At 40.8% G+C, this 26911-nt stretch overlaps 1 protein-coding gene across 1 annotated transcript; it reads right to left on the bottom strand.

Annotated features, from left to right (window-relative positions):
• Positions 1-2302: 2302 nt before the first annotated feature.
• s1pr5b (sphingosine-1-phosphate receptor 5b) lies at positions 2303-6700 on the bottom strand. Its single transcript, XM_008276947.1, has 2 exons — positions 6589-6700; positions 2303-5282 (listed from the first exon to the last, which is right to left on the bottom strand). The coding sequence occupies exon 2, from the start codon at positions 5048-5050 to the stop codon at positions 3824-3826; it is 1227 nt and encodes a 408-aa protein (XP_008275169.1). The 5' UTR covers positions 5051-5282; positions 6589-6700; the 3' UTR covers positions 2303-3823.
• Positions 6701-26911: the final 20211 nt, after the last annotated feature.

The raw sequence follows: 26911 nt of genomic DNA, 5'->3' as shown, positions 1-26911 counted from the left end.
TCCTAGACAAGTATAATGATGTCTGAATGCTTCTCAATACACCTGATGTTAGAACGAGGTCTGGTGGATATAGCTGAAAAGTCTGGAGTGTGAAATGTTTTATTTCTGTTAATATGACAACATTTTTAGTGACCCATTTTTAATGAATGCCAGAAGGAAAAAGGTTTAATTTAAATGTAACCACTTGGACTTTAACCACTTATCAAGGGACACAGGGGATAATTTTAATGTTAATACAAAAATGAAAAACTCATTTAAAAAATCAGCGTAAGATAAACACATACATACATATAAAAGAAAGCAAGTAAAACCAAGCGGTTCATGGAGGCCACACTACAGGGGGGTTAAGGTTCAGAGTGATGGACTGAGTGTCACAGGAGTGGGACCCCACACCAGCCTCAGTGTGTATATCGACATGAAATCTGTGAATCCTCGGAACAGGCCACCGGAAACATAGTGCTTTGGTGGACGGGTTATACAGGGGACACTGGGTTGTGGGTGTTTTTAGACCACATAGCCCATCTCGCAAGGACAAACACTGGTCCACGTTGGGTCGCAGCCTCCACTGGGAGAAATCTGTGGGTACAGACGAGGCTATGGAGAGACTCATGCGACCACAGGGGAGACCAACACAGCTACCATAGGAGAACAATGAAGGGCAAAAAGGCTTTATTATTAAAGTACGATAGACTGTTTATGATCCAGGGAGGAACCATACTTAGAGTTTGTTTATGGAACTGAACTTTACATTTTCCTTATGTGCTTTTAGGGTGGTTTGCATGTAATGTATTTAAGTGAAACTATTGAATATTCGATCAAACTATTTTCTCATTGTTTTGATGAAGAGTCTATCACCGGCACCACAGACAGCTCATTTTTATAGTTAAAACTGCACCTACGTACTGCTGTACCATAAGTACCATGATATTCCTTCATAAAGTACACCATTTTTCCGAGTGGTCGAGGTAAAGCTTGGCGTGAGCAAGGAACAGTACAGCATGCATCGGTACATCTGTCTGGGATTCAAAGGGCCTGTCCTTGGTGGTGATCATGACAGATGACTTGTGACTTATATCTGTCCAGTTTGTTGTGTTCCTTGACTTGTTGACCTTTGTCAGCATGCACACTGCTGGTGGAAACAGCTAACATCTGGAGGAACACCTGCAGTTATACAAATCATATCAGAGATATTCCAGTGCCGTGTGCTACCAGGTAGCCTACTGTAGAGAAATATGTCTTTGGGTCACTAAGGGTTAAACTGAAAGTGAAACAACTGTATAGTTTGTCAGGCTGCTACCACTACTTGTAGACTTGCTTTTCCATGAAAGCTAATGCATGTGCTGTGAACTGATTGATACCTAAACTAAATCATTGCTTTACAGCCTCACTTAGCTTCAGGGAAATCAACAATTCTTGATCACAAGTCTTCTCCTATCTCTTTTAATGCAGGGCATGATTCACATCAGCAAGGTAGCTCTAACCCACACCTCTAATCTTGTTTTATTGACTGCAGGTTTGCAAACTCCTGATACCAGTTAGCTTTGATGTGTCATCTGCCTGGGGCTTCACATACTTTTTACAACCCACACTCTGACTGATTCAATGATGTATTTGGTTTGGATGAAAACAATGCAACAATTTATGTCTTAATAATTAAAACAGGGCTGCAGGGTGGCGCAGTTGGTAGCACTGTTGCCTCGCAGCAAGGTTGCCGGTTCGGGGCACCGGAATCTTTCTGCGTGGAGTTTGCATGTTCTCCCCGTGCAGCGTGGGTTCTCTCCGGGTTCTCCCACACAGTCCAAAAAACATGTTGAGGTTAATTGGTGATTCTAAATTGTCCGTAGGTGTGAATGTGAGTGTGCTTGGTTGTCTGTCTCTACATGTGGCCCTGCGATAGACTGGGGACCTGTCCAGGGTGTCCCCTGTCTTCGCCCTAAGTCGGCTCTTTGCGAACAACATTAAAGCCAGCCATATATGAGTTTTAGCCATGACAGGTGTGGACAGCAGATCAGAGTGAGGTGATGGTCGATCTAACCCACAGGTTGACAGAATAAGGAAAAAGAAAAATTGAGTGTTCAGTGTTTTAAAAAAAGGTGCTTTGTGTGGTGTTTGAGCCAGTCTGAGACAAGCAGAGCTTGATGTATGTAGGCCAATGCCATTACCAGATGTGAGACAAGGGGGCTGACTTCCTGTGGTACGTCTTCACACAACCTTAACCACACAAGCAGAAGTACACACAGATACACTAAAGAATGTTACATTGCACACCACACAATGAAAATAAATCCAAAACTCCTTGGAGTCTTATAGAAAAACATTTTATTATTTTTTTTAAGAAAAGAAAGGTAAAGTTAGCTACCCTTTTTTTGTTACAAAATAGATATAATTTACAATACAAATGTTGTAAAAATGTCTTCAGAAATACATAAAGTTCAAAACATGAATTTTCAGTACAAAAAAGCACATCAATTAAGGTCTGGAAAGGCCGCACTTAAAACGTGTATAAAAAGACTGACGTCAAACTCATTTTATAATTAGGATATTTCAGTACCTTTAACTACACCTAGAAATGTTCATGATGACTAGTGAATGGAAGTATTTGCATAGCTGTACTTTGAGTCGGTCCTGATTCCATATTATTTAGTTTTCAAGTGCAGGCACATTCTGTTCCTTAGAGCTCCTGATGGATGATGATGATTCATTGCATCACAACTTTATTTGCAAATCTTGTCATAATTTACAGGGTTTATACTTTATACTGTTGCAATCACAGCTGATCTCAGTTGGAGTTAAACTATTAGTGTGTCACAACAGAAAAAAGGCTTATTTGTTGCATTCATCAGTTCATCGCATGACAGGCATGTTGACATTTTGTTGTTGTAGCAGTTTCACTGCATTTAAAAACAATCGGACACAAACCCCGACAACTTTCCACTTCCACAACAGATATGTAAACGTTCTGTCATTTCAGAACTATTTTTATTTTTTTCAAATTCTGCACCTTCCCTCCCACCACTATGCCACAGCATTCTTCAGCAAGCTCTGTTTGCAAGAAGTTAGGAGGGAGTGCCACACCTCCCCTTTCTTATAATCTGTCTGTTTCCTTGTAAGTTTCTCCGCATTACGCACACAGATAGACGTAGGGGTGATTTTATTTGAACAAATTTTAGTCCACCACGGGCCTTCGAACCAGCGAAATCCAGGTGTCTGCAAATGCACAGATTATACATTACAAGTATTAGGAGTATTTGTGCTGTATATTTAAGGCACTTCAATAAGAAAAAGCAAAAAAGGGGGAAAAAAAGGAAAAGCAATCTACACTTGTTCACCATTAATCCAGCAAGTCTGGAAGAGAGTGTCAGCTCTGTGCTTTTTAAGTCACAACAACAGTCTTTGAGTTCCCTTCTAGGCATCAACACAGACTACAGAACCACAGGAAATCCAATCCAAAGTTGCTTTTCCATTCATTGTGATACATCAGTGCAAATTAGTTAAGGAGACTCATCACTAGCATCCTACACATAAAAAAGTCTGTTCACATTTGAGTGCCATCCTTATGGTCTTTGGTTTTGTAATTATGTTATAAAGAAGTTTGCTGATGCCGTTATATTGCTGTAACTTCATAACTTTTGACTTGTCAAAGGAGAGACATCTGTCTAAACACAAGTCTCTTGTGCTGCTATGAAATTGCATGCCGTCTCTGTTTCTGGCTTTGCTCCAGTTTTGAGAATACCACAACTGCTTCCTCTCCATAGAGGATGTGCTACATGTCCTCTGTTCAGTGGGAAACCCATTCACACACTTTTGTACTCAGTCTATGTCCTTATGACTTGAAGAGTTTGGGGTAAAGAGCTTTAATTGGAGATGGAGTGGTGACAACATTTCCAGAGGAAATGGTCGTTTCCAGTCCTCCCTCTAACTTCTGGGAGGCTACCTCAGTTTTACTGAAGCTGCACTCCAGAAATGGCATCCCAATCTTCTTCACCTGTCCATCTCTGGTAATCAGACAGGGCCGACAGAGCAGCCTCAGGATGGCTCTCCTCATGTCCTTACTTGTCAGGGTATAGATGATGGGGTTGAGGAGTGAATTGACCATGGCTACACCCAGGAAATAATCAGCCTTGTAGAGCAGGCTGCAGCTGCGGGTGGCGCAGAAAAAATCCAGGAGGAGGAGGAGGAAGAGGGGCAGCCAGCAGGCGATGAAGACACCCAGCACGATGGTGACTGTCTTGAGGAGGGCAATGTACTTCTGCGACTTCCTTGCTAAGCCCTTCCTCATGCTGCCTGACAGGCCCAGCCGCTGGCGCTGCGTGTTGGTGCGAACAATTCGGAAAACCCGGGCATAAAGGACCACAATGGCCAGGAGCACTGCGCTGAACACAGACACGCAGCAGAGAATGTAGCTTTTAGCATAAAGTGGAAGTACCGTTGAACACTGGTCAAGTCTGTGGATGCAGTTCCATCCCAAGATTGGGAGGACCCCTAAAAACCCTGCCAGGGCCCAACTTGCACCAATTAGTGCCAACATCCGTCCTCGTTTTGCCCCATGGTATGGCCTCATAGTTACCATAGTCACATGGCGTTCAATTGCAATGGCCAGCAGACTAATGATAGAGGCAGCCAGAGTAATGAAGACACCTCCCTCCCTGAGGAACCATAGCAACGGTGTCAGTTTCAACGTGTTAGGTCCTGACATGATGATGTTGGCCATATAGGTAATCCCAGCCAGCAGGTCCGACAGAGTCAGGTTTCCCAGCAGGTAATACATGGGCAGGTGGAACTTCTTGTTCCTCCATATGGCGACGAGAACCACAGCATTCTCCAGGACAATGAGGAGACACACCACCAGGAATGCAATGCCCTCAGGTTTAAGTCCCTCACGGTAGCGGTCTTTCTGCAGCTTGCCGGTGTAGTTGTAATGCTCCACAATGACAGAATTTTCCTGGTACTCCCAGAAGAACTGGAGGTATCCATGAGATGAGAGAGTAGGGAAGGTGGGAGACATGGATGTGGAAGGGAGAGTCCCTGCATGAGAACTTAAAGACTCCATGCTTGATGTTGCCTTTCTTCTGTTCCTAATGCAGTCAGTGACTATAAAGTCATTTTTGTTTGCTGTGTTTTTGGCAGTAAGAGTGGTGAAGAATTTGTCAAAAAGTTACACAAAAGATGTCTTGCATCAGTAAATGGAGGGATTAGATGGAGTTGTTACACTGTAATCCACCCAAATCCTTTTCTGCCAGAAGACGGTGCTCTTGAGCTCTGGCTGGTTAGAAGTTCAGCCACTGCAGAACGAAAGGAAAAAAGAATGAAGTTGATGGAAAGAAGGGCTGCAGAACCACCAACAGCTGAACCCTTAATCATTAAAAAATCTCTCACACTTAAATGTAATTAAGTTAACATTCGTTCATTTCAAATAAGTTTCTGACTGACATTACAGTGACCTTGAGCTGCTTTCAATGCAATGAGTCAAAATACATGAGTCACAAATCCACAGACAGCAAACGTTTCATCTGTTAATGTATTTACTGAAATGGAAAAAATGCCTTTTGCTTTGACTTATACAGTAAAATATATATGCCTTTTGACAGTAAACTGATGATAGGAAACTTAAACACAGTTATGACATCAGAAGACCAAGCTATTACTGCTGTTTGCATTCAGGGGGATGTGATACTAAAGGTCAGAGGGACCATTTAATGTCAAACAAAAATTTAGTTTTTCCAATTGTGTTTCAAGCGTGTCAGTCACTGTAAGGTTGTTAGACAAGAACCATCACAACATGTATGCTTAATTTGGCCCACGTGCAGCTGATTTTCACAGTATAGACGAGGCGTGTTTGAAGCCGTCACACACACATGTAAATATACTTTAAACCGTCAACGTTTAAAAGAGTAAAAGAGCTTCTCTAAAGTTTATGCTATTTGCAAACTATAATCAGGAATACATTGAAAGGTTTGCACTGTTAGGTTTCAAATAATGGGGGGGGGGTGATTGAGGTTGCATTCCTCTGAGTCTCTTCGTGTCAAGGAATGTTTTTCTCTCTCCTTGAGTCATATGTTAACATTTAACAAATGGTCTGGAGACTTTAACCCATTCAATGTGCTGCCAAGAATTTGGGAAATAAGTGTAATTTGTTCACATGGACACACACAGCTGAGCGTCACTTCCCTCCACATTACAGATTGGATCTAGACCAAGCATGAAAATATGAATGGAGAGCAAAAATGAATACCAATAGTTAGATGTTGAATTATGTATGAAGTTATTTGAGTACTTCCTATTTTTTTTTGCTTAAAATAAACAAAAAAATGTATTAACATTAAAAAAAAGTTTCCCTTAAAACCACCTATAAAATTTAGTTCAGAGGTTTCAGCAGCCTTTCTTTTAAATGTAAATGTTGTAAGTTACAGCAATTTATTTTTTTAGACAAATTACAAAAAAGTATAAAACCCTGAAGATAATCATTGTTTTTGCGTTCTATTCTGAGTTGTATAAATGCTAAATGATGAAAACTGTATAAAAAAAAAAAGAAAGTAAAACCAACAACACTGATCATCTATCACATATTGGGAATTATGAAGAAATTACCTTGGAATTGTTATAGCGCTGCCCTTATCCTGCACTTCATCAGCTTTTTCAGTCAAGAGAATCCAAACATGAGCACCAACTAAGTTACAGTCAAACTGACAAGACAGAGGGAGTGAAATGAGACCTTAGTTGAAACTTGCAACAGCTCAGGGGGTTGGTCTAAACTCTAACTCTCTCTCTCCCCCTCCTTCCCTCTTCCTCTCTCCCGCTCCTGCATTCACATACATTTAGATGCATGAACACACAGAAGCATGCTGCTTCTTAAGATCTGTTCTCTGCAGCTGACAGATGAGGAGGACATGGAGCGATAATTACATTCAGATTTTATTGATGTCATCACTGTAATCAATAGCTCTAATTACACAACAGCTGTAGCTTTTCTTTACTTTTCAAAGTTCTATGTCGCTGATCAACAGACCTAGCAGTGAAGGGTTATAAACAGTCTTCCTGATATCTGCATGACAACTTCCTCTTTGGAAAAACATGATAACAGCAAAAGAAAAGTAGATAACGTTACTTACACAACCCCCTTCTCAAATTTTCCCTTAAGTTAGTTGCATGCAATACATAATATTTTAACTACAAAGATTCCAGATGTTGTCAGCTTAACAACTGAAAAATACTAAAACAACTGTCAACATCAGAAAATGCACTGACAACAATAAAATAAAGGGTTAGTTCAAGTGGTCATGTTCCCTAAATAAACTTTTGAAAAACATTAAAGATTAGTATTTTGCTGGAAAAACCAGTTTTGAATTCAAAAAAGCAGGTCAGAGAAGTGAAGCGAATGTAATTCACATGGTTCATGTGGACTGCTTTGTGACATCCCAGTTCCCAGAGTCTGTCAGAGCGATCGCAACAAGCTTTGACACGCTGCAGCGGCTCACCTGCGAGCCCCTGCAGGGCCTGCAGAAGGTTTGTCAGGACAAAATAAAGCAGGGGGAGAGGTGAGAGGGATGCTGTATAAGCAAGATTTTAAAAAATGTATGTGTTTGTTGTGGGTTTCCAAGGCAGGGTTTGGTACGGTGCACATGCTGTCCCTATTATTCATGCACACACGATTGTGCACATGCAGTAACATACAAAGTGACTGAACTCATGTGAAACAACTGTGACTCAAACAACTTTCCTCGCCCACAGCGTTTTTGCAGTTGGAAATCCTGCTCTTTAGCCAGCTACTCCTCCGATAGTTTCACTATTCAAACAGAGGCTGGCTTTTACCAAACCTGTTTGTTGTGGGATTAACTGAAGGGTCCTGTGGCTCCGTTTCTGTAAGTCTGTGTCTGTCTGTAAGTCTGTAAGTGTGGGCGATACATAACTATCGCTTTCTTTCTTTCATTCTCGGTCATCATTTCATCTCTCCCTCTGACTCTCTCCGTCTCACGTGCTCTTCATTCAAATTTCATGTTTGTTTCCTCACAGGGTCAAAAGTGCTTGTCAAGCTGCTGATAATGTCAGTTAAATGTGACGGTTGAAATACGGACACACATCAACACATCAGTCACCCTTAGGCAACAAATTGAAACGTCAGTGTGCTCAGTAACTGAAACATGAACTTCTTCGCATCACAAAGGGTGACAATGGCCTTTGAATGCACCAGGTTCCGTGCTATTTACTGCACTGCAACCAGTTAATATCGTTCCTGCACACACTTGAGCATGTACAGAAGGTTTATAGCACCTACATGTATATGCATGTCTTGTATCTGTTTGTGAGTTTAGCAAAAGACTTGGGTGAACTTTCTTGCAGTGGTTTAAGTGTGTTTGAGTGTGTAAATGTTAGCAGTTTTGGTCACACTCCTTGCTGTCTACACCGCTGTGTGTAGGAGGGGAGTCCTATGAGGAGATCATTAAAGTGCAATATCCTGTCAGGGTGAGTGCGGATTCTTCACATCAAAGTCTCAAAGACAGAAACGGGAGTCTGACACTGAGGATGAGATGCCTAACAGACGGACAGGACTTACTACCATGCACAGGGAGGAAAAGCTGTCCTCTTTCATCTCTTCTTTCTGATCCTTTTAAGGTTTCTCAGCTGGTCTGTGTTTCTTCCCTTGTTGCTTTCTCTCACCATCACAGTTTTTTTTTCAGTCTCTCTTGTCAGTTTTCTTCATATGTTTCCGTCTTTCATGCGCTACAATTTTTTTGCAAATGAATACTGGCAACGCAGTGCATAAATCTCCCTCTCTGGTATTCACAATGTATGTTTTTGGCCACACACACCGCTGCGATGCTTTTAGCTGAGCCAGCTCCTCTTGGCTGTGCATGTAACGTTGACTGTGATGGACTAGTTATGTGACCAACAGGACTTGTTTGTGGTGCACAGGGGTTTATTTTTGATGGACCACAGCCACAGATTTGATTCTATACAATGAGCGATGGCTCCTCTAGGCTGGCAGCTCCGACAGAGTTTCAAATGCAGTGCTAATATTTTTACATCCTTGATGTTTCTCAGCCTCTGTGGAGAGATGCGGTTGTGAAAAATAGATGTACGCTGCCATTGAAAAATTCTAGGAAAATCAGGACCACCTACAGTTAGAGAGTTGGAAGCATAACTCTGATGGCATCATAGTATTTATTTCACTTTTTTAAAGTGATTTTTGTCCTACACATGAACCTTACCCATACTTCCTCTCAGTGCAATAAGACTTGAAAATACCAGACGTTATTTCACAGCTTCAGCCTTTGCCTGTGAGATATTCATGAGAGCTGAGGCTTTGATGACTTAAGAGGCAAAGATATGAGCGTGGCATGTTGGGCTTTAAGACACCATCTAAATGGTCTTTGCCTGCCAGGTTCTCAACACTTGAGGCTGGGGTCTCTCTGAGGCTATCACTCTGCTCACCCTCCTGCAATCTATCACCACTCAGCCTTCAGTCCTTATCCACTGATAAGTCCCTCAAATCAGAGCAGCCAGGCCAGGTCTGTGATGATAAGAAGACATTCCTGACTGCTTGCAATTGTGTCTCTTTCTGACTCAGACATACACATCCGCTCCACATGTCCCTTACAGACTCACTGATGTCTCTTTTCCAGTGTCCAATCCCTCGATGCTCTCATTGCATGACTTAAGACAGCCCAACCCACTCATCAGCGTTTTGTTTGTTTGGATTTTCCAGCCAACTTGCAGCGGCTTGGGGGCCACTCAGGGGTGATATATGAAGACCTGCGTTCTTTTAAAGGAGTTTGCCAGGTACAGTGGAGCTTCAGAAAGAGGGATGAGTTCAGGAATGAGTTCAGAGGAAAAGTTGAAAGGGGGGGAGGTGATTGTGGAACAGAGGTACAGGCAATCTGGTCCTCTTTTGACAATGGCTGAGCAGTTCAAGGGAGATTCAGTGAGTCATCACAATTAAGCTGCTTTCTTGCAGGAAATGACCACCTATTGGTCCAATTACAGTGATAACAGCAGATAACACCTTGGTTGAAGAGAAAACCACTGAAGATCCCTGTTTGTGCTCATGCATGCAACTACACTCGTATTGCGTTTACATCTGTTTTCTTTGTGTTTTCTCAGACAGCAGACTTCTGAACCCATCTGCAGTTTTCATTCAGTGGTTTCCATCCTCGACTGTAGGGGTGGTTCAGGTCACTGAGCACTCTATTGGTGATCCGGTATTTTTCTCTCGGCTTGGCTGCGTCTCAGCGCTGAAGCTTTGTTGGGTGAGTGCGGCTGCCGGCTGGATGTGTTTAGTCCAGCACTGGCAGGCTACAGGCCTAATGAGATCCAGATTTGAGAGCGGTCTGGGTATAGAGTGTGATACTGACACCCCTCTTGGCTCCACAGGGCTGTAACCATATCACTCAACCATCAAGATGATGAGTTTGTCCCTGCGAATTAACGCACAGCACCAGTTGACGTTCATTCCCTGTGGCAAGTTTTGTCCGTTAGTATTTGCATACGCTCAAACTTTCATGTGTGTATACACATCTGTCTCCACATGACAGGATAGTGGCAGGCTCTGATGTAACTGCCACACCCTAAATGAGATATTTAACTTCATCAGTATATTGCATGTTTAACCTTCAAATCAAGGCCGGACTTAAACTGCTAAAACTCAACTTTATGAAGAAATCACAATAAATTTGCATTTTATTGGCTGTCCAATTATTCCTGACAAGTTTTCAAACTAATACAATATAATTACAAGAATTGGTCATGAACCGTTTGTCCTTATAGTACTTTTGTATGAGAGGGAATGTGTTGTTGTGTTATGGTATGTAGAAAATTTGTTGGGTTAACCAAAATTTAAGGATAGGGAGTTTTTATTTGTCACATGTTCATATAGTTTGGGCAGTAAAATGCAAAGCGACTTCAAGGTTGTGCAATAACAACAAGTCATGACAAAAGTTTCTTGAAATTAGAACAATAAATAGTTAGAAATAATGAGGGGTAAAGAGATTGTGAAACTCAAGCACAGTGTGTATGTGTGTCTATGAAGTGCTATGATTTAGATTCAGATCTAAGGTACACTCTTAAAAATTTAATCTTCTGAAAAAGTATAAAATAGGGCTGCCCTAAACTATGCTATTATATTGACAATGAAAACACAACATAAAATGTGCAAAATGATTCTCATGGTGTCAGACTCAGAAATAATTAATATCCCTCTGTAGTTTTTCAAAGCACTATTGGAGATTTTACAATCGTTCAGTTCATTGTGCAATTTTACTGTTTTGGTTCACACTCACTGCTGCCAATAGCATAATTTCCAAAAAAACAGCTGTTTTCAGTTTTTAAAAAAAAGTAAAATTAGAAACTCCTGTAGACCTCTCCTGCACCAAACAGCAAACAGACCAGAACCTCATTTACATTTCACACTGCTTCCTCACACTTACAGATAATTCAGTGGTTAAGCTGGAGGCTGGAGGTGCTTTGAGAGATTGAAATTCAGTCCATCTCAAAAGCTTCTTGGATGCATTTTACACTTTGAAATTGAAGAGTTGTCAGTGCTGCCAAAGATGCATGAAGTGACGTGATGTGTAAATGTGGTGGTAGTTAGAAACTCGCTGGTGAAAACAGTGGAGCTCTTAGCGACCAAAAAACAGATGTTATCCTAAGTTGATGGAGACCAAAACAAAGCCTAATAAATAGTGAATATTGGATTTACAGTCATCTGGTGATCAGAAAAATTGCTCAAAATGAATGAAGGTTGTTCAAACAGTAAGATTGTTTACACATAAATAATTTCAAATAGATTTTATTAAAAAAAAAAAAAAAATCATATTCGACTTCTCTCTCCCCACACATAATAACTGGAGTGGAATTATCTTCCAGACTCTTGCAAACACGCTCATACACATCTTTTCAAACACACATGAATGAACAAGAATTCTGCCCTCATGGACTTCTCCAGAGACACGATGGTAATCAGAGGAGATGGGCGGACAAAGACTTTAAAACCACACGGCAGCTATACGCTGGGATTCTGTTGCTTGAACGATTCCTACGCTGTTTCTTTTTGGCCCATTGAAATTCCATCTTGCTCTGAAGAAAAAAAGAGAGCAAGGGAGGCAGAAACCAGCAAGAATGTAAATGAATGCCAGATCTCCGAGTTTTGGCTTCTCACTGCGTCCCAGAATAATTTGTAAAAACGTGCAGCTGAGATGCTGATAAGGTGAGAGCAGGGAGAAGGGCACAAGACAAGCTCAGACCTGAGACCTTTTTTCTGCTTTTTTCTTTCATTGCTTCCTCTTTTTAGCCTCCTTTTTCATTTTCTAGAGTGACCTCGACCCACATTCTTTCCTTCTCTCTGTCTGTGTCTCCGTTGCAAAGGTGTTTAATAAAGAGAAAAGCTAATGTAGAAGTGGGCACTGTATCAACTCAGTGAAACAGACGATAACGCTGGCATGACAGGAAGTGATTTGAAACTGAGTCTGCCCCCCCCCCCCCCCCCCCCCCCCCCTTTTTTTTTAATGTCTTGCAGTGTTTTTCTATACCACTTAAAAATTTGCTGAACTCAGCAGAAGAATTAGCCCCTCACATATTCTTTAAACCGAAGCAAAGTAGCACTGACAGCATTTATTGTTCAGAGACTTTTTCCTATTATTGCTTCAGTGTGTTTGATGTGGTCGTAACAGAATGAATTTGAACCAAGTTGTCTGTTGCCAGTTGAAAAAGATGAAATTCACTGAATATGAAGCTAGAACCAGCAGGTGATTAATACTGGAGACGGGAAGCAGAGCTTTTACTGTGTCCTGCCACTGTACTGTAAAATATCATGAAGGAATTTAATCAAACCAACCCATCTTTTCTAGTTTACCTGCTAATTTCTGGTCAAATAAACATATGTTGTATAATGTGTTTAGGGTCAGACCACGTTAGAACTTAAGAACACGAGTTTTTCTTATAACTTGAGGCACTTTGACTTAAAATATGAATTAATCAACTTATTAAATCAGTTTAAACCAGCTTCCCAGGATGCATTGTTACACAGTTAAAATTCCTCAGAGTCTCCAGTATGTTGTAGTTTGAGAAAACAGGCATGCGTGTCTTTATTATATGTTCGATTAAGTTGTGGTTGTTTCTTTTCACAATAATCAAAACAATTCCAACCATGAAAAACATTATACCTGAATTCAGGCCTTAGATCCACTGTACCACAGTTTGTCTTTGTACTGATTTTGGTCAAAATGGCTTTAACAGCTGAGGCTGAAATTTTTGAAACGTTAAATGAAGAAATTCTCATCTTAAGTTCTGTAATCATTGTCCATGTGACGAAATGATTCAACTTAATAACTTGAGTTTATTGACCTTGTTTTCTCAAGTTCAGTTACTTTGACTCAACTAGTTTTACACATTTTGCAACCTGTCAGACGACTTTGGACTAATCAATCAGCCTAAGTGCAGCTGTCTCAGATTTTTAAGGCAGCAGGAAAACTTGAGTGTCTAACCTGACTAAACTTAAAATGATCTTTTTTTTTTATAACATTTGTATCCACAATAAACAGACAAGATGCAGCATGTTAGGAAATTTAAAGTCGCAGGCAGCTGTGTTTTTTTTTAACTTTGAGACAGAGTTTCCTATTTAGCCTATGAGATGCAAAACAAATCATCTCCCAACCACCTTTAAGGCCCATTTAGCAACTTTTGCTATAAATATCCTTGGCCATTTCTTCCCCGGGGTGACATCTTTATTTCTTTTTTTAAATTTATTTAGATAATTGTGGATATAATGTTTTGACTTCATATCAATTGCAAAATAGTGTCCCATTATTCTAATTCACCCTGCATGTTGTTGAGATGATAGCTGAAAAATAACAATAGCTAAAGATAAAAACAACGATTTTCTCATTCAGCTCTTGGAAAGAAAGTAAAGAAGTTAATACATCAGAATGAGAAATATTCTTCTAAAAGGACAAACAGTTCGAACAGTTATTTTGACATCTTATGAGGTCACACACAAAAACAAATCAGGGGTCCTACAGTCAGAAGTCTGCTGATTGGAGTTGTGTAAACGTTTGATTCCTTGTTCTGTGGTGTTAACACAATTCTGTTCCCATTTAAACCACCTTGTAAAGTACAAGTCTTTATCAGTGCACACCAAGAGGTTAATTCAAAGCATTGCTGCATTATTTGCCAGATTAAAAACTGCAGAGTGCAGTAACAGGCTGAACATGTGTCCCTTATCTGATTACGTAAATGCATTTGGCATTCTGTCTTCTGATAAATGTTATTGTGCATATATTATTTTGGCCGCTCTCCCGTTTATGCAGCTGGCTCGTTCAGTTTTACACTGGGAAGTTTTATCAGAGGAGTGGCACGTATTTCACCCTGTTACCATTCCTGAAATATCGATCACAACATCACATCCTACGGTGCTGGCTTGCCAACTGATTCCTGAGATGACAACAGGATCAGATAAATGGCAAGAAAAGAATAAAAAAATGTACACTTCTTCAGTCCACAGACTCATGAAGCCTGAACTGTAGTATATGTAAAGCTTCATGTATGATCTTTTTGCCTAGTTTGTTTTGAAGCAGACCCTGGCCCTGTCAGTGAGCCCATTAGTGAAAGTCAGCGCTCTGATGTCATTCAAGTTCTGCAAACAATTACGTGCGGTTCAGAGAAAATTCAAAGGCAGAAACTTAATGTCTTCCTTGGTTTCTGAGCCCCTACGTCAATGTGTCAGTCACTCGTCTCTTTAGCCCCCCAGTATCCCACCATCACTGCCACCTCCCCTCTCCTAGAAAACCACATTTCCAAGCTGTTCCATTGCAAGCAATTAGATGTCAGGTCACCGGTGCGGCAGCAGCTGGGTCCTGTTTCAGAGTGCTGCAGCACAAGTTCAGCACAGGAATGGGGTATCATGAGTACATCGGCAGACTGTATGTACACAGATAAAAACCAGCTGGCCTCTCCGGCTAATTTGCTCCACGGTGCAAAATGAAAGAAAAGCGGAGGGAATTTTAATTTATTTGAACGGTATTCTCAATGTGAACTGCAGAGTTTCCCTTTGCAACTTGAGGGATCGCAGCAGCAGCAGAGCAGTCACACTGGCCTGCACACTGACATGTATAGGCATGTACATACACATACATATCTACATTTTTTTTTTTTTAAAGGCAGCCATTCTCTTTACCCTCATGGTTTACTAGAACAGAAATAGACCCAGCTGACAGCCAGAGGGGACAGATGAAATCTCCAGAGTCACAAAGTTTCCAGTTTTTCATTCCTCTGTTGAAAATCAGTGGGTTTCTTGTGTTTTTAACTGTGTCCCAATAAGTCTTGACTTCTGATTAAACAGTTTCCATTTGATTGTGACCCACAACCACTTAAAGAGTCAAATTACTTTGCGGTTCGCATCTAGACGAATCCAAATCTTACAGTTGTTTGTTTGTCAGCATGGAGTTGCAGCAGAGGAGTTTCAAATCAAGCGTCAGTCCTGGGGTTCACTCACCTTAACTAAACATCCTGGCACTGCAGAGATTACTCGTCAATCCCACAGACTCTTTGGCAGGTCTATCATTGGCTCTGCTCAAACACGCAGAACTTGTAAATTCTGGTCAGAACGCCAAAGCTTCCCAAGATATCAAATAAGCCAGGCTCAATCAGAGGGGGAATGTGTAGAAAAGATGCAAAGAACATAAAAATGTTCAGTCAACAATACTGAAATGTAGCCTCAGTTACGTGCTAGAACAAGCAGATGTGTGTGCGATACTATCAAACTATGAAATAAAAACAGTTTTATCACATTTTGAAACCAGTTCTAGGGGAATTTCAGAGCGACATGTTAGGAAAGAAACAATTGAAATCCCATATTTAGTGTTTTGTTTGCACATAGTTGTGTGTCAGTACTGATCAGCACCGTGGGACAGCAGAGATCAGCGGGTCACTCTGGGTTTCAGCCCCATGTCTTATTTTGGAGTTTTGTTTGGGTGCTTGTCAGGAGGGAGGGTATTTTAGTTTTCCCAGTGACTGATAGGCCTCGTTGTTTAAGGAAGCACAATTATACGAGCGACTGGGCAGCACACTGGTCCACAAAAATGAGTCCCTGTGGGCACCCTAACGGCCACCCTATAACTGTGGAGTCTCTGTGAAAAGGGCAGCTAGTGTCTCTGCGAGCTGCTATAAACCGATTTTACTGTTGGTTAACACTGCAGACACTGTGCTCAGTCGGCGTTTGCGAGCTCCTCCATGTGTACTGCTAGCATTGAAAGCGATCGACAGAGGCAGAGGTATTTCAACATGTGGTGGAGAAGCTGCAAAAGAAAGCCGGTGGAGATGGATATCACAAGTTTCCTGACATGCCTCTGACATCCCCACTGGGACTTGTCATCTGGGACCTTTCTCCTTTCGGCCCTCTGAAAGAAGGATGTCAGGAGCAATTTAGAGTGATAGAAGAGCAGAATCAAGGAGAGGGAAGGATAATCAGACACAAATACAGAGAAAGTCACTTTGAAGAAAAGAGGAGGAGAAAGCTGGACAGAGATGAAAAGGGGAAAGCACCAGCGAAGATGACAATATACTGGTTTAAACATAAACCAGTTGCACATTACTTTACTCCTGCCTCACACATAAAACAGGCATAATAAAAACATGGGAAAGAGCTGTGACTGCTTCTCTCAGTGAATAGCCAGGAATATGCCAGTGCCTGAAGAGAAATGGCACTCTTCTTTCAAGCTTGTTTAGACTAGAGAGCAAAGGATCCACCGTAATTCATCACACTGTCATCTGGTGTCTTTTCTTCCTCTACAACCTAAACCTTCCTCTCTTTTCTGATCATCCTCTCCTCGGCTTTTACTCCCTGTTTAGGACTCGGAGGTGAAATGTCATCCCTTGCACATCTGTGCCTATGTGTGGTCAGGAAAACAAAAACCTCCTGCAACTCTGAGAAGTGGTCGAGGAAACCGATGTTCTGCATCAGCTGTGGCTCATCTTTTAGTGTTGTGGGTTTAATTGCCTCACAAAAGGCTACACAGAACAGACACTCACAAAAAGTTCATGGGTTTAGAGGAGGACGGGAATGAATGGGGATGTACTGTGACGAAATATAGTATGTGACAGCATTCAGTATGCGAGTACAGACTCAGCTGGACACGCTGTAGTGCTTTATGTCCATCAGGATTTGGAGGGTTGTTTGTTTACTGTACAATCCACTTTTCAGTATTTTCGTTCTCATCCCCTCCATTCCTGTTTTCTCTCTCAGCTTCCTCAAATGCCCCTTCTTTGTCCTGCTCCCCCACCCCTCTACCCTGTTCATGAGCCCCACTCGACAACAGGCTCCCGCTCTCTCCTCCAGCTCTCCCACCCTCTTCAGATTAGTCCTTTCTAACCATTGCCAAATCTTTGTTCACTCAGCTCACTCGTGAATGTGCATGCCAGCATCAACACTTTGTATGTTTTGAGGGCCTCTGTATACTTCATACACAGTTCTTGCCGGATCATCATAATCAAACAGTGTCTAAAACCCTTTTACCGCAACAACTTTCTTGCACTGGAATGAAGGGGCTGTATTTGGCAATTGTTGTAAATTTCCAAGACAGACAAACGCTCACTTTGTGCAGTGTTTGGTCAGGTGTGCAGAGTTAAGAATGTTGGATCTGAACTCTCTTCCATGGCTTTTTTTGTGTACAAGCATGTGGCACACCATGAATGCCTTTAACACAGACTGTAAAGTGCACAATTATTATATATTCCCTCCTTTTATAACAGCAGGCTTTCATCCTGTTTGAGCATGGCCATTTAAAACTGTTGTAAACACTTAAGCATTTAGACGAAGTATCAGACAAACTAGTTTATTCCAAACATACCCTAAGCTTTTTGACTGCACTCGTCATGTCTTCACTTATTTTACTTCTTCAATAATACCTTTCCATTCTTTTACAGTGTCTACATAAGAATCTATATTAGCGGTCTTGACATTAGCAGAGAAAACAATTGGAAAATGGCACACAAATGATACAAAATTGAACAGAATTAGACAAAAAAAGGAAAATGGGTCAGAATTCATTCAGAATATGTGCATGTAATCAGACGCCTAACGATGACACATGAAAGGAAATGCAATAATAATGTGATCATTCTGTTACAGTCATTTTGAAAAGGAAAGAGAAAAGATTTTCCCATGATTAGGTGCTTCTCCTTCCAGTTCAGTGCAAAAAATTGAGTTAGTTGGTAATATTTGGATATGAGCCTAATGGAAACAGAATACAGATGGTGACCAAATCTCCTTCCAGGCTTTTGCCCAAAACTCCAGCTTCTCCAAGACAGCTGACAATTTCATGCCCATTTCTGGACAACTCTTTTAGGCTTCACAGAATATGACTATACTCTCTCTCAGATCAGATGCTGCATTGTAAAGATGGCGACTGGGAGACTTTCTGTATATTAAAACTGAGTACGCATTGGTTCACAGGGTATTACCAGCTCCTGTTACTCTACATGTCACGCCAGCCGGACACGGAAGAGTGATTAAGTGAACAAGGCAGATTACATCTCCGAGCCATGTTTATATATTTTTCCAGTTGGGACTAGTTGTTTGTTTTGGTTCTGGTTCAAGCTTTCCCTAATTGCAGATGTGATTTTTCCGATGGCTCTAAAAGCTATACACTTTGCTGTGGGTGACCTTACAAGTTACTACAGGAAATCATAGAGGGGGAGGAGGCTCGCTGATACCTTTGGCCCACATGTGTATTTGCATTTGGCTGTGCTTCTCTCCTGGGGCCAGAGAGACAGGTAGAGTCATGGGCTCCAAAAAAGCAAAATATTCTCAGGAAGCAAAGCTCAGCAAGCAAATCTGTCAGCCTCAACCTCAGGTTCTGAGTGGTGATTCCAGAGTGCTTGTTTTCATTCTTTAAATTTACCTCATTCCCCTCCTTCAGCGTCCCACCCCGTCCTGCTACACCCTACATCTGACCCTCGGGTGTCAGCGTTAATTTTTCTGTTTTCCTCTGTGACCCTCTGCTTTGGCTCTAAAAGGCTGCATTGACATTAATTTACCCAATCAGGCTAGAATGCGTGAAGAGTTCGCACGTTGCCGCTCTCGAGCCAAATATGTAATTGCGCTAATAGCAGCTGTTCGAGCCGGATCTTATAACACATTCACATGTTCCATTAGGAGCTGCATTCGCGAGCCAGCTGTGGAGTGACTGGCTCCAGATGTTCTTCAAAAAAGCCTCACAGGATACAACAGAGGGGATGAGGAGATGTGTTTTCTGTCACAGAAGAAGGATGGAAATGTCCCCAGTGATTTTAAATACCCTAAAAGGAGCTCTATTTTTACCTGCTATGAGCCTGTTGGACTGCATTTAATCAGAAAGCGTTTTTTTTTTTTGCCAAATCCTCATGGGTAATTATGCCCTATGAGCTGTCCAAATGATAACACCTCCGTGATTCTGTTATTATTTTCGCATTCTGGTAAAGTGTGCTCTCTGGTTGTGTTTAAGCTACATTTGCAGTGGAAACATGTTAACAGTTCTAGGAGGCTCAGGAACATAGCTGATCAAGACTCTGTCACTGTGATTGTCCTGCCCAGGCTTTACTGGTAAATTAATCTTTGTGTGTGCTTGTCTCGTAATGTCCTGAGATGATTACAGCCGTGTTTGTTTGTGCCATTTGTAAAAATTTCCATTGTTTGCTCCAAGAAACTGGCATCTGATTAGCAGCATGTGTACTACTGTTACAGATCCTGCTGCCGGTAAACCCTGTCCAAACCAGACAGCTGTGTTCTCAAGAGAAAGTTGTTATTGCTGTCAATCTCCTCAGGCATGTTCATGTAGAATCTGGCTTTTCAAACCTTTCTCTCATGACTCAGGATTTCTCTTTTCCAGCATTAATTCAGACTCACTGAACCTGCAGCCAAGAAAACATGATTATTCATCATGTATTTCACTTGTCATGTTTGATATAGAAATTCTTACTTGTCTCCGCATGATTATTGTTTGATTGTTCAAATGAGATCAAGAACGCTGCTACTGAGCTTTTGATTTGAGTGAAGTCAAATAAAGTCAATTATTAGACATAAAGTACAAGATTATCATTATATTACACTGTAAAATCCCACACAGAAAGAGACTTGGAGCGATGTGGTGACTAGAGACCATAGAATGTCGATGAAACTCAACAAGCCCTGGATGACCTGTAATTTCCTTCATTTAAATTCAGACAAAACTGAGGTCATTGTATTTGGCCCTAAACACCTCAGAAACACACTATCAAACCAGATAGCTACTCTAGACGGCATTGCCTTGGCCTCCAGTTCTACTGTAAAGAACCTTGGAGTTATTTTTGACCAGGACATGTCGTTCAGTAGCCATATAAAACAAGTTTGTAGGACAGCCTTTTTTCATTTATGTAATATTGTAAAAATCAGGAACATACTGTCTCAGAGTGATGCTGAGAAACTAGTCCATGCATTTATAACTTCTAGACTGGACTATTGTAATTCCTTATTATCAGTTATTGTCCCAATAACTCTCTTAAAAACCTGCAGCTGATCCAAAATGCTGCAGCCAGGGTTCTGACAGGTACCATTAAGCGAGATCAAATTTCTCCTATATTAGCTTCTCTTCATTGACTCCCTGTAAAATCAAGGATAGAATTTAAAATCCTGCTTTTAACATATAAAACTCTCAATGACCAAGCTCCATTTTACCTTAAAAACCTTATCGTACCGTATCATCCTAACAGAGCCCTTCGCTCTCAGACTGCAGGTCTACTTGTGGTTCCTAGAGTTTCCAGAAGTAGAATGTGAGGCAGAGCCTTCAGTTTTCAGGCTCCTGTCTTATGGAATCAGCTCCCAGTTTGGGTTTAGGAGGCAGAAACTCTCTCTACTTTTAAGGTTATGCTTAAAACGTTCCTCTTTGATAAAACTTATAGTTAGGGCTGCTCAGGATCACCTGAACTGTCCCTTAGTTATCCTGCTATAGCATTAGACTGCCAGGGGATCTAATGATGAACTGAGATCCTCTCCTCTCCTCTCCTCTCTCTTCCTTCCATATAGTTATAACCAGAGAGCGAGCTTCACATCCCTGACCTCCAGCCACTGGCCTCACCGAGCCCCAAATACTTATATTCATATTTATTGTTCTGCTCTATTACTGCTCTATATCTGCTAAGCGCTGTGTGATAACGTGTTGTAAACTGCGCAATACAAATAAAATTGAATTGAATTGAACTGGACAATGACATGCAAAATATATTTTGGTGACACAAAGTGGGTCAATACAGAGTGAAACTAATTCAATTTTGAGATTGAAACGCCTACCAATGAGAGCAAAGGATGCTTTTGATTAACGTGACGCTATCTCTGAGTTCTCCAAATGTTTACTACAAGGAAACAATGCACACAACAAATTGCACAACTGCACTTACAACTCTTATCATGACAAAAATCAAAAATGAAATCCCTGGGCTGCACTGAAATCATTGGCCTATGGAAAATTGACAGGGTGGGTTAGTCAGCTATACAGACCAGACTGGATCTAACTGTTGGGCTGTTAGATTTTTCTTTACTTCTGACAAGTGAGCTGTCACACAGTCACAGTTTGACAGTTAAATCATCTGTTATACGACAGCCCTCCTCATGTTGAGCGCATTTGTCATGATATTATTCTTAAACAACTGATCCCTTTGCTAAACTCTACTGAAGTGAGTGAACTCAAAGAAATGAAACATTAGCGCACTGTCACTGTTAAGGCGTAGACTAGCCGATTGCACTCGGAAACATCTACCGCGGGAAATGTACAGCAGGGTTACCTAGGCAACCAGAGCAGGGAATGTTCAACAATCTTAATATCCCAACAATATTCATTGAATTTAAAGTTAATGTCAAAGTCCTTGACTTTGTTTTTAGAACTGTGTGGTCTGTGACAAGAAAAGCCTTGGATGATTTACATAACAATGGACTGGTCGACTTCATTTTCAGCCTAACCCCCTTGGAGTTTTTTTTTCTTCTATTTGACATCATTAACGAGGCTGAAAATGTGCATCTAATAAATACTGACTTGAAAGGAGTGAATACGTATGCAATAACTTATTTTTACGTTCATATTTTTGATTAATGACATTACTTTGTAGAACTCTGTTTTCAATTTGACAAAGTCTTTTTTCCCAAAATTCTTGTCAAAAAAGCCAGATGAAATTGACCATGACTTAATGCTGAAAAGCAATAAAAAGGGGAACACCTCCGAGTGGGGTGAATACTTTTATAGGTACTGTATGTGTTGCTTTTATGAAGTGTAAGTATGGTTGAGCCACTCTCTCCGTTATAATGCAAATTTCTCAAGAACAGTTTTCTTAAGCCATAATGTTTTGCTGCTTTTTACTCAACATATTTATTATACTCACAGGACTATTTTGCACCTTATGATTTATGTTCACTGTCAGCATTCAGTGTCAGTGCAGGAGTCGAGCGATGGATGAATTCACAACACAGCTGACTTTCATACAGGTGGCTGGAGTTTGTGTCTGGCCACAAACCTGTAATTAACGCTTTTATTAACTGTAACCTAAGTTTCTCCTCCATTAACCATATTCTCCAAACATTTCAGACAGCATGAACTTTATAAATGTTGCAATTGTACAATACTGGATTGGAGTCCAGAGTCTAAGTTCTACAATTCTACAACTTCATTTAGCAGACGCTTTTATCCAAAGCGACGTACATCTGAGAGCAGATAACACAAGCAAAGATCTATTACACAAGCAAGGATCTAGTAAGTGTCATCAGGTTCAGAGAGACAACACTGAAAAAAGTTTTTTGTTTCTGTATTTTCAATCTCCTGCATTGTCAATTTTGGTGGCTGAGATGGACAATGTGGAAGAAATGTCAGCAATTGAGAGGGAGCAGGACAACACCATCAAACCCTGACTGCTTTTAGAGACCAGTGCACTAGTGAGTGAGCAATTGTGGCCTATGTTTTATCATCACAGGTCATGTACATAATAATATAATACAGACATAAAGGTAAAAACTAAGAAAGATGTTCTGCCTATAAGATTGAAAACAATGTTGCATTTCTTTAATATTTCTTCCAATGCACAACTTATTTGGCAGGATATAGTATTTGGTGGTGTTTTAATTAACATGAACTCAGTAGTAGGTTCTTAATGGTAATTTTATTTATACTCATCTCTGTGGGGAAATCAGAAAGGAAAACTTGTGATTGAAGAAATATTAGAATTATTTTTAAAAAATCAAAGCATCAATGTGTCTGATAATAAGACTCTATTATGAGGGTAAATCATGTATTCATATTTTTACTGATGTAAAATTATAGAAGTATTAGCTGCAAAATGCACATACAGTATCAAAAGTAAACCTTTACACTATGTAGTATCTCTCTTATCAGTCTAACATCAGGACATTAAATATTATTGATGTATTCATATACATGTGTTACCTCAGCATTGTGAGTTGGTCAAAGGGGTGCGAATTTTAACAGCTTCATGTAGTGTTAGAGATTTTTTTTCCCCCTGCGTTTGAGACACTATGCTTTCTGGTAATCATGTGCTTTGTGAGTAACTAGTGACAACTGATGTTTCCCTTTTGAAATATAGTGTTGTGAAAATATAAAGCATAGTGGCATTACCGCACATTTGCTGGTTTAATGGTGATAACTAACTACATGTATTTAATTACTATATTAAATAGCAACACCTCAGAACAACTTAAAAGTGAGAATTATTCTCCATGAAAGCTCTTCAGTGTTGAGCGAGTCTTTAAAAAACACAAAGATAGCATTAATATTACAATCTAAACTCCAAACCAACTCATGGACACTGATTCTGTTTCCACCGAGTGTGAGTGTGAAGGTTTCTTCTGTGTCAGGCAATGTGGTTTTTATGAGCCCATCTTTTCATCTGTGCTTAGTTAAGACTAGTTGTGTGCTCTTGTGGTATCGGTTTATGTGGCTCTGATCTCAGCAGCTTACTGCTCCTTAAGCAGTCAAATCGACTATAAATCCAAAATTTTAAGCAGATCTTGAATCTAGAGAAGAGTTTTGCCACATCATAGCTTAAGCAGTGGGTAATAGGTGTCTGGGGAACTTTTTAATGACACAGTCATTGGGGTGGCTTATGTGCTTAACGATGCTAATGTGGTTCACATCTGCTCACTCTGAGTAAAACACATCCAGTCTGATGAAGAACTGAATGCAGTGTGTTTCATGTCAACAAGAAGTGGAACACAAAAACAGCAGTACTCTCTGTGATCATCTTCCTTCCATATCCCATTCTCTCAATTGCCACAAAACCTTTTATCTGTTAAAATGAATAAACCACAATGTTTCTCAGACAATACAAGACAGGAAAATTCAAGTGGGTAACATATTCGGAGCAAACTAGCAGTAAGGAGACAGTGAAACCAAAGGCTTTGGCTACCAAGAGAGATTTTACTATAGACTTTATATGATAGAGGGTCATAGTCTCCTGGTCTGAAAAGTCAAGCCAATGCAGGCCAACAGGGGTCAACTCCTCTGGTTACAAAAAAGAAATTAGCTTTTTCAGAAGTCTGTGAGAAAATGATCCTACATCTCAACTGATTTATTATCTCTAAACATTTTCCCAATTAGTTTATGGTCCTAATTGCTGGTTTCAGGTCTCCTATAATGGAGCATTATGTTCATTTTGTAAATTATGGTCCCACTGAACCTCCTTTCAGACATGCATTCCTTTCCATTAATTGGCAAATTAATGCGTCGGCTTCATGTCTGATTGAGCACACTGGTCACATTTTCATAAAAGCTGCAATGGCAGTCTTAATAGATTGAACCTAGTAACATTTCTGTAGGAGCTTCAACACAACAGAAGCATGAACTGAACCATCACAGTAACAGATAAGTATGCACAAGCAATGGTACTGTGTGAAGTGACTTAGGGGAAGGTTTTGTCCACATTTCAAATTTTCACATTTCCAAAAATGGTCTAAGAAGTTAACATAAAGCATAACATAGAACAAAAAACGGTACATCAAAATTGCAACACACCTTTCTCTTTCAGTTTGCTCTACAATTCAAATTGATGAGGCTCCAAACTGAAACTTCCATAATATCCATCCATCCATTATCTATACACCGCTAAATCCTCATTAGGGTCGCGGGGGGGGGCTGGAGCCTATCCCAGCCGACCTAGGGCGAAGGCAGGGGACACCCTGGACAGGTCGCCAGGGCCACACTTAGAGACAGACAACCAAGCACACTCACATTCACACCTACGGACAATTTCGAATCACCAATGAACCTCAACATGTTTTTGGACCTTGTGGGAGGAAGCCGGAGAACCCAGAGAGAACCCACGCTGCACGGGGAGAACATGCAAACTCCACGCAGAAAGAGTCCAGTGCCCCCACTGGGACGCGAACCGGCAACCTTCTTGCTGCGAGGCAACAGTGCTACCAACTGTGCCACCCTGCAGCCCACTTCCATAATAATAAAACTTTATTTAAAAACAACAACAACAACAACAACAAAAAACAGACACTAACTGTTAACATTAATGACACTCACCAATAATGAATGTAATCTGTTTTCAAGATGTTAAGAGGGGCTGAGGTTTAGTTTGGTGCTTCCAGCTGTTTGTAGGAGTCTGTCCTCTGAGTTAATTAACTACCTGTAGCGTCAGACAACAGCAGGATCCATATGAGCGTCTCCAGATCACGAGCAGCACACGTGGACCAACAGCACAGGTAACGTCATTACATACTTCTGTTATAAATGATCCCTGACATGGAGACAGGGTCAGTCACACTGTGCACTTAGGAGCTGTTGAGATATTTTCATTTTACTGCTCATGAAGTAATAGACTATCATCACATGTTGACAGAACTTTCAGTGACTAAGGAAATCATAATTAAACCAGCTTGTTACTTATGACCTGAATGCTGTCACTTTGAGTGTTACATATCCCATGTCTGAAAAGGGCCTCAGAGTAAAATAGGTGATAAAGTAGCATATGTTTTAGGGTGGGGATACTTTGGGATTAACAGTATAACCATATAGGTTCCAGGCATCCCTTGGCACATCTAGTTTCAAAAGACCAGGGTAGTCAGATTCCACACTCGGGGCTTCAGAACGGTAGTTCACAGACCAATGGGTGACGTCTAACGTCTACCTCCATCGTTTATATACACTCAATGAGTTTTATATAAACTTACCTCCAGCAGTGCTGTTCTGACACAGTGCAGACAGAAACTGATTTACACTGACGACAAGCCTCCTTCACAGCTTCACTCCCTCTAAGCATTTCTTCTCACTCCCTGCAAGAGTAAGCACATTTTGAAGACAGAGAGTGTTTGGGGAGTGACACTTGGCTTTAATGACCCTTGACTGTGACTGACATTAAACAAGGGTAAGAGGCTATAATAGAGTCACAGAATCCCTGGTTTACATTAACAGCACTCTAAGTAATCCAAATCTGTTTGGTGCTGCTTCAGAGACATGGAATTAATGTCAAGTGTGTAACATGCTAGTCGACAGACAAGCAGCTACACAGTCTGTAGGTGATGTCACATCCTCTGCTAATGAACCCTTCAGAGGCACATTAGAGAGCAAGGAGGAGGCATTCCCTGCATTCCTGCTGCAGTCAGCTACTCTTCTTGAGGCTATGGTTAAGTTACGTTCTTCACTGCTAAGTTATATCATTGACAAACTAACAGATCTTTGGCTCATGCCTCAGTTATAAATCAGGTTGTTGACAGCGTGACCCACCCTCAACCACAGACCCTCATGTTTTAAGGTTTTTGTCCAAGAGATCAATCTGAAAAAAATGTTGGTTGCCTTGTCGCGCTGTTAATGGGAAAAGACAGGGACAGACTTAATTTTTACAACCTGAAAGGTTATTATACATTCTCTCCAAATGTTTGACTTGTTCTTTTTTTTTGAAGTGTTGC

This window comes from Stegastes partitus, unplaced genomic scaffold (assembly GCF_000690725.1).
Source record: "Stegastes partitus isolate 25-593 unplaced genomic scaffold, Stegastes_partitus-1.0.2 Scaffold3, whole genome shotgun sequence".
NCBI classification, from domain to species: Eukaryota; Metazoa; Chordata; class Actinopteri; family Pomacentridae; genus Stegastes; species Stegastes partitus.
The sequence above is the reverse complement of the archived record's forward strand: the minus strand, read 5'-3'. Positions and strand labels throughout refer to the sequence as shown.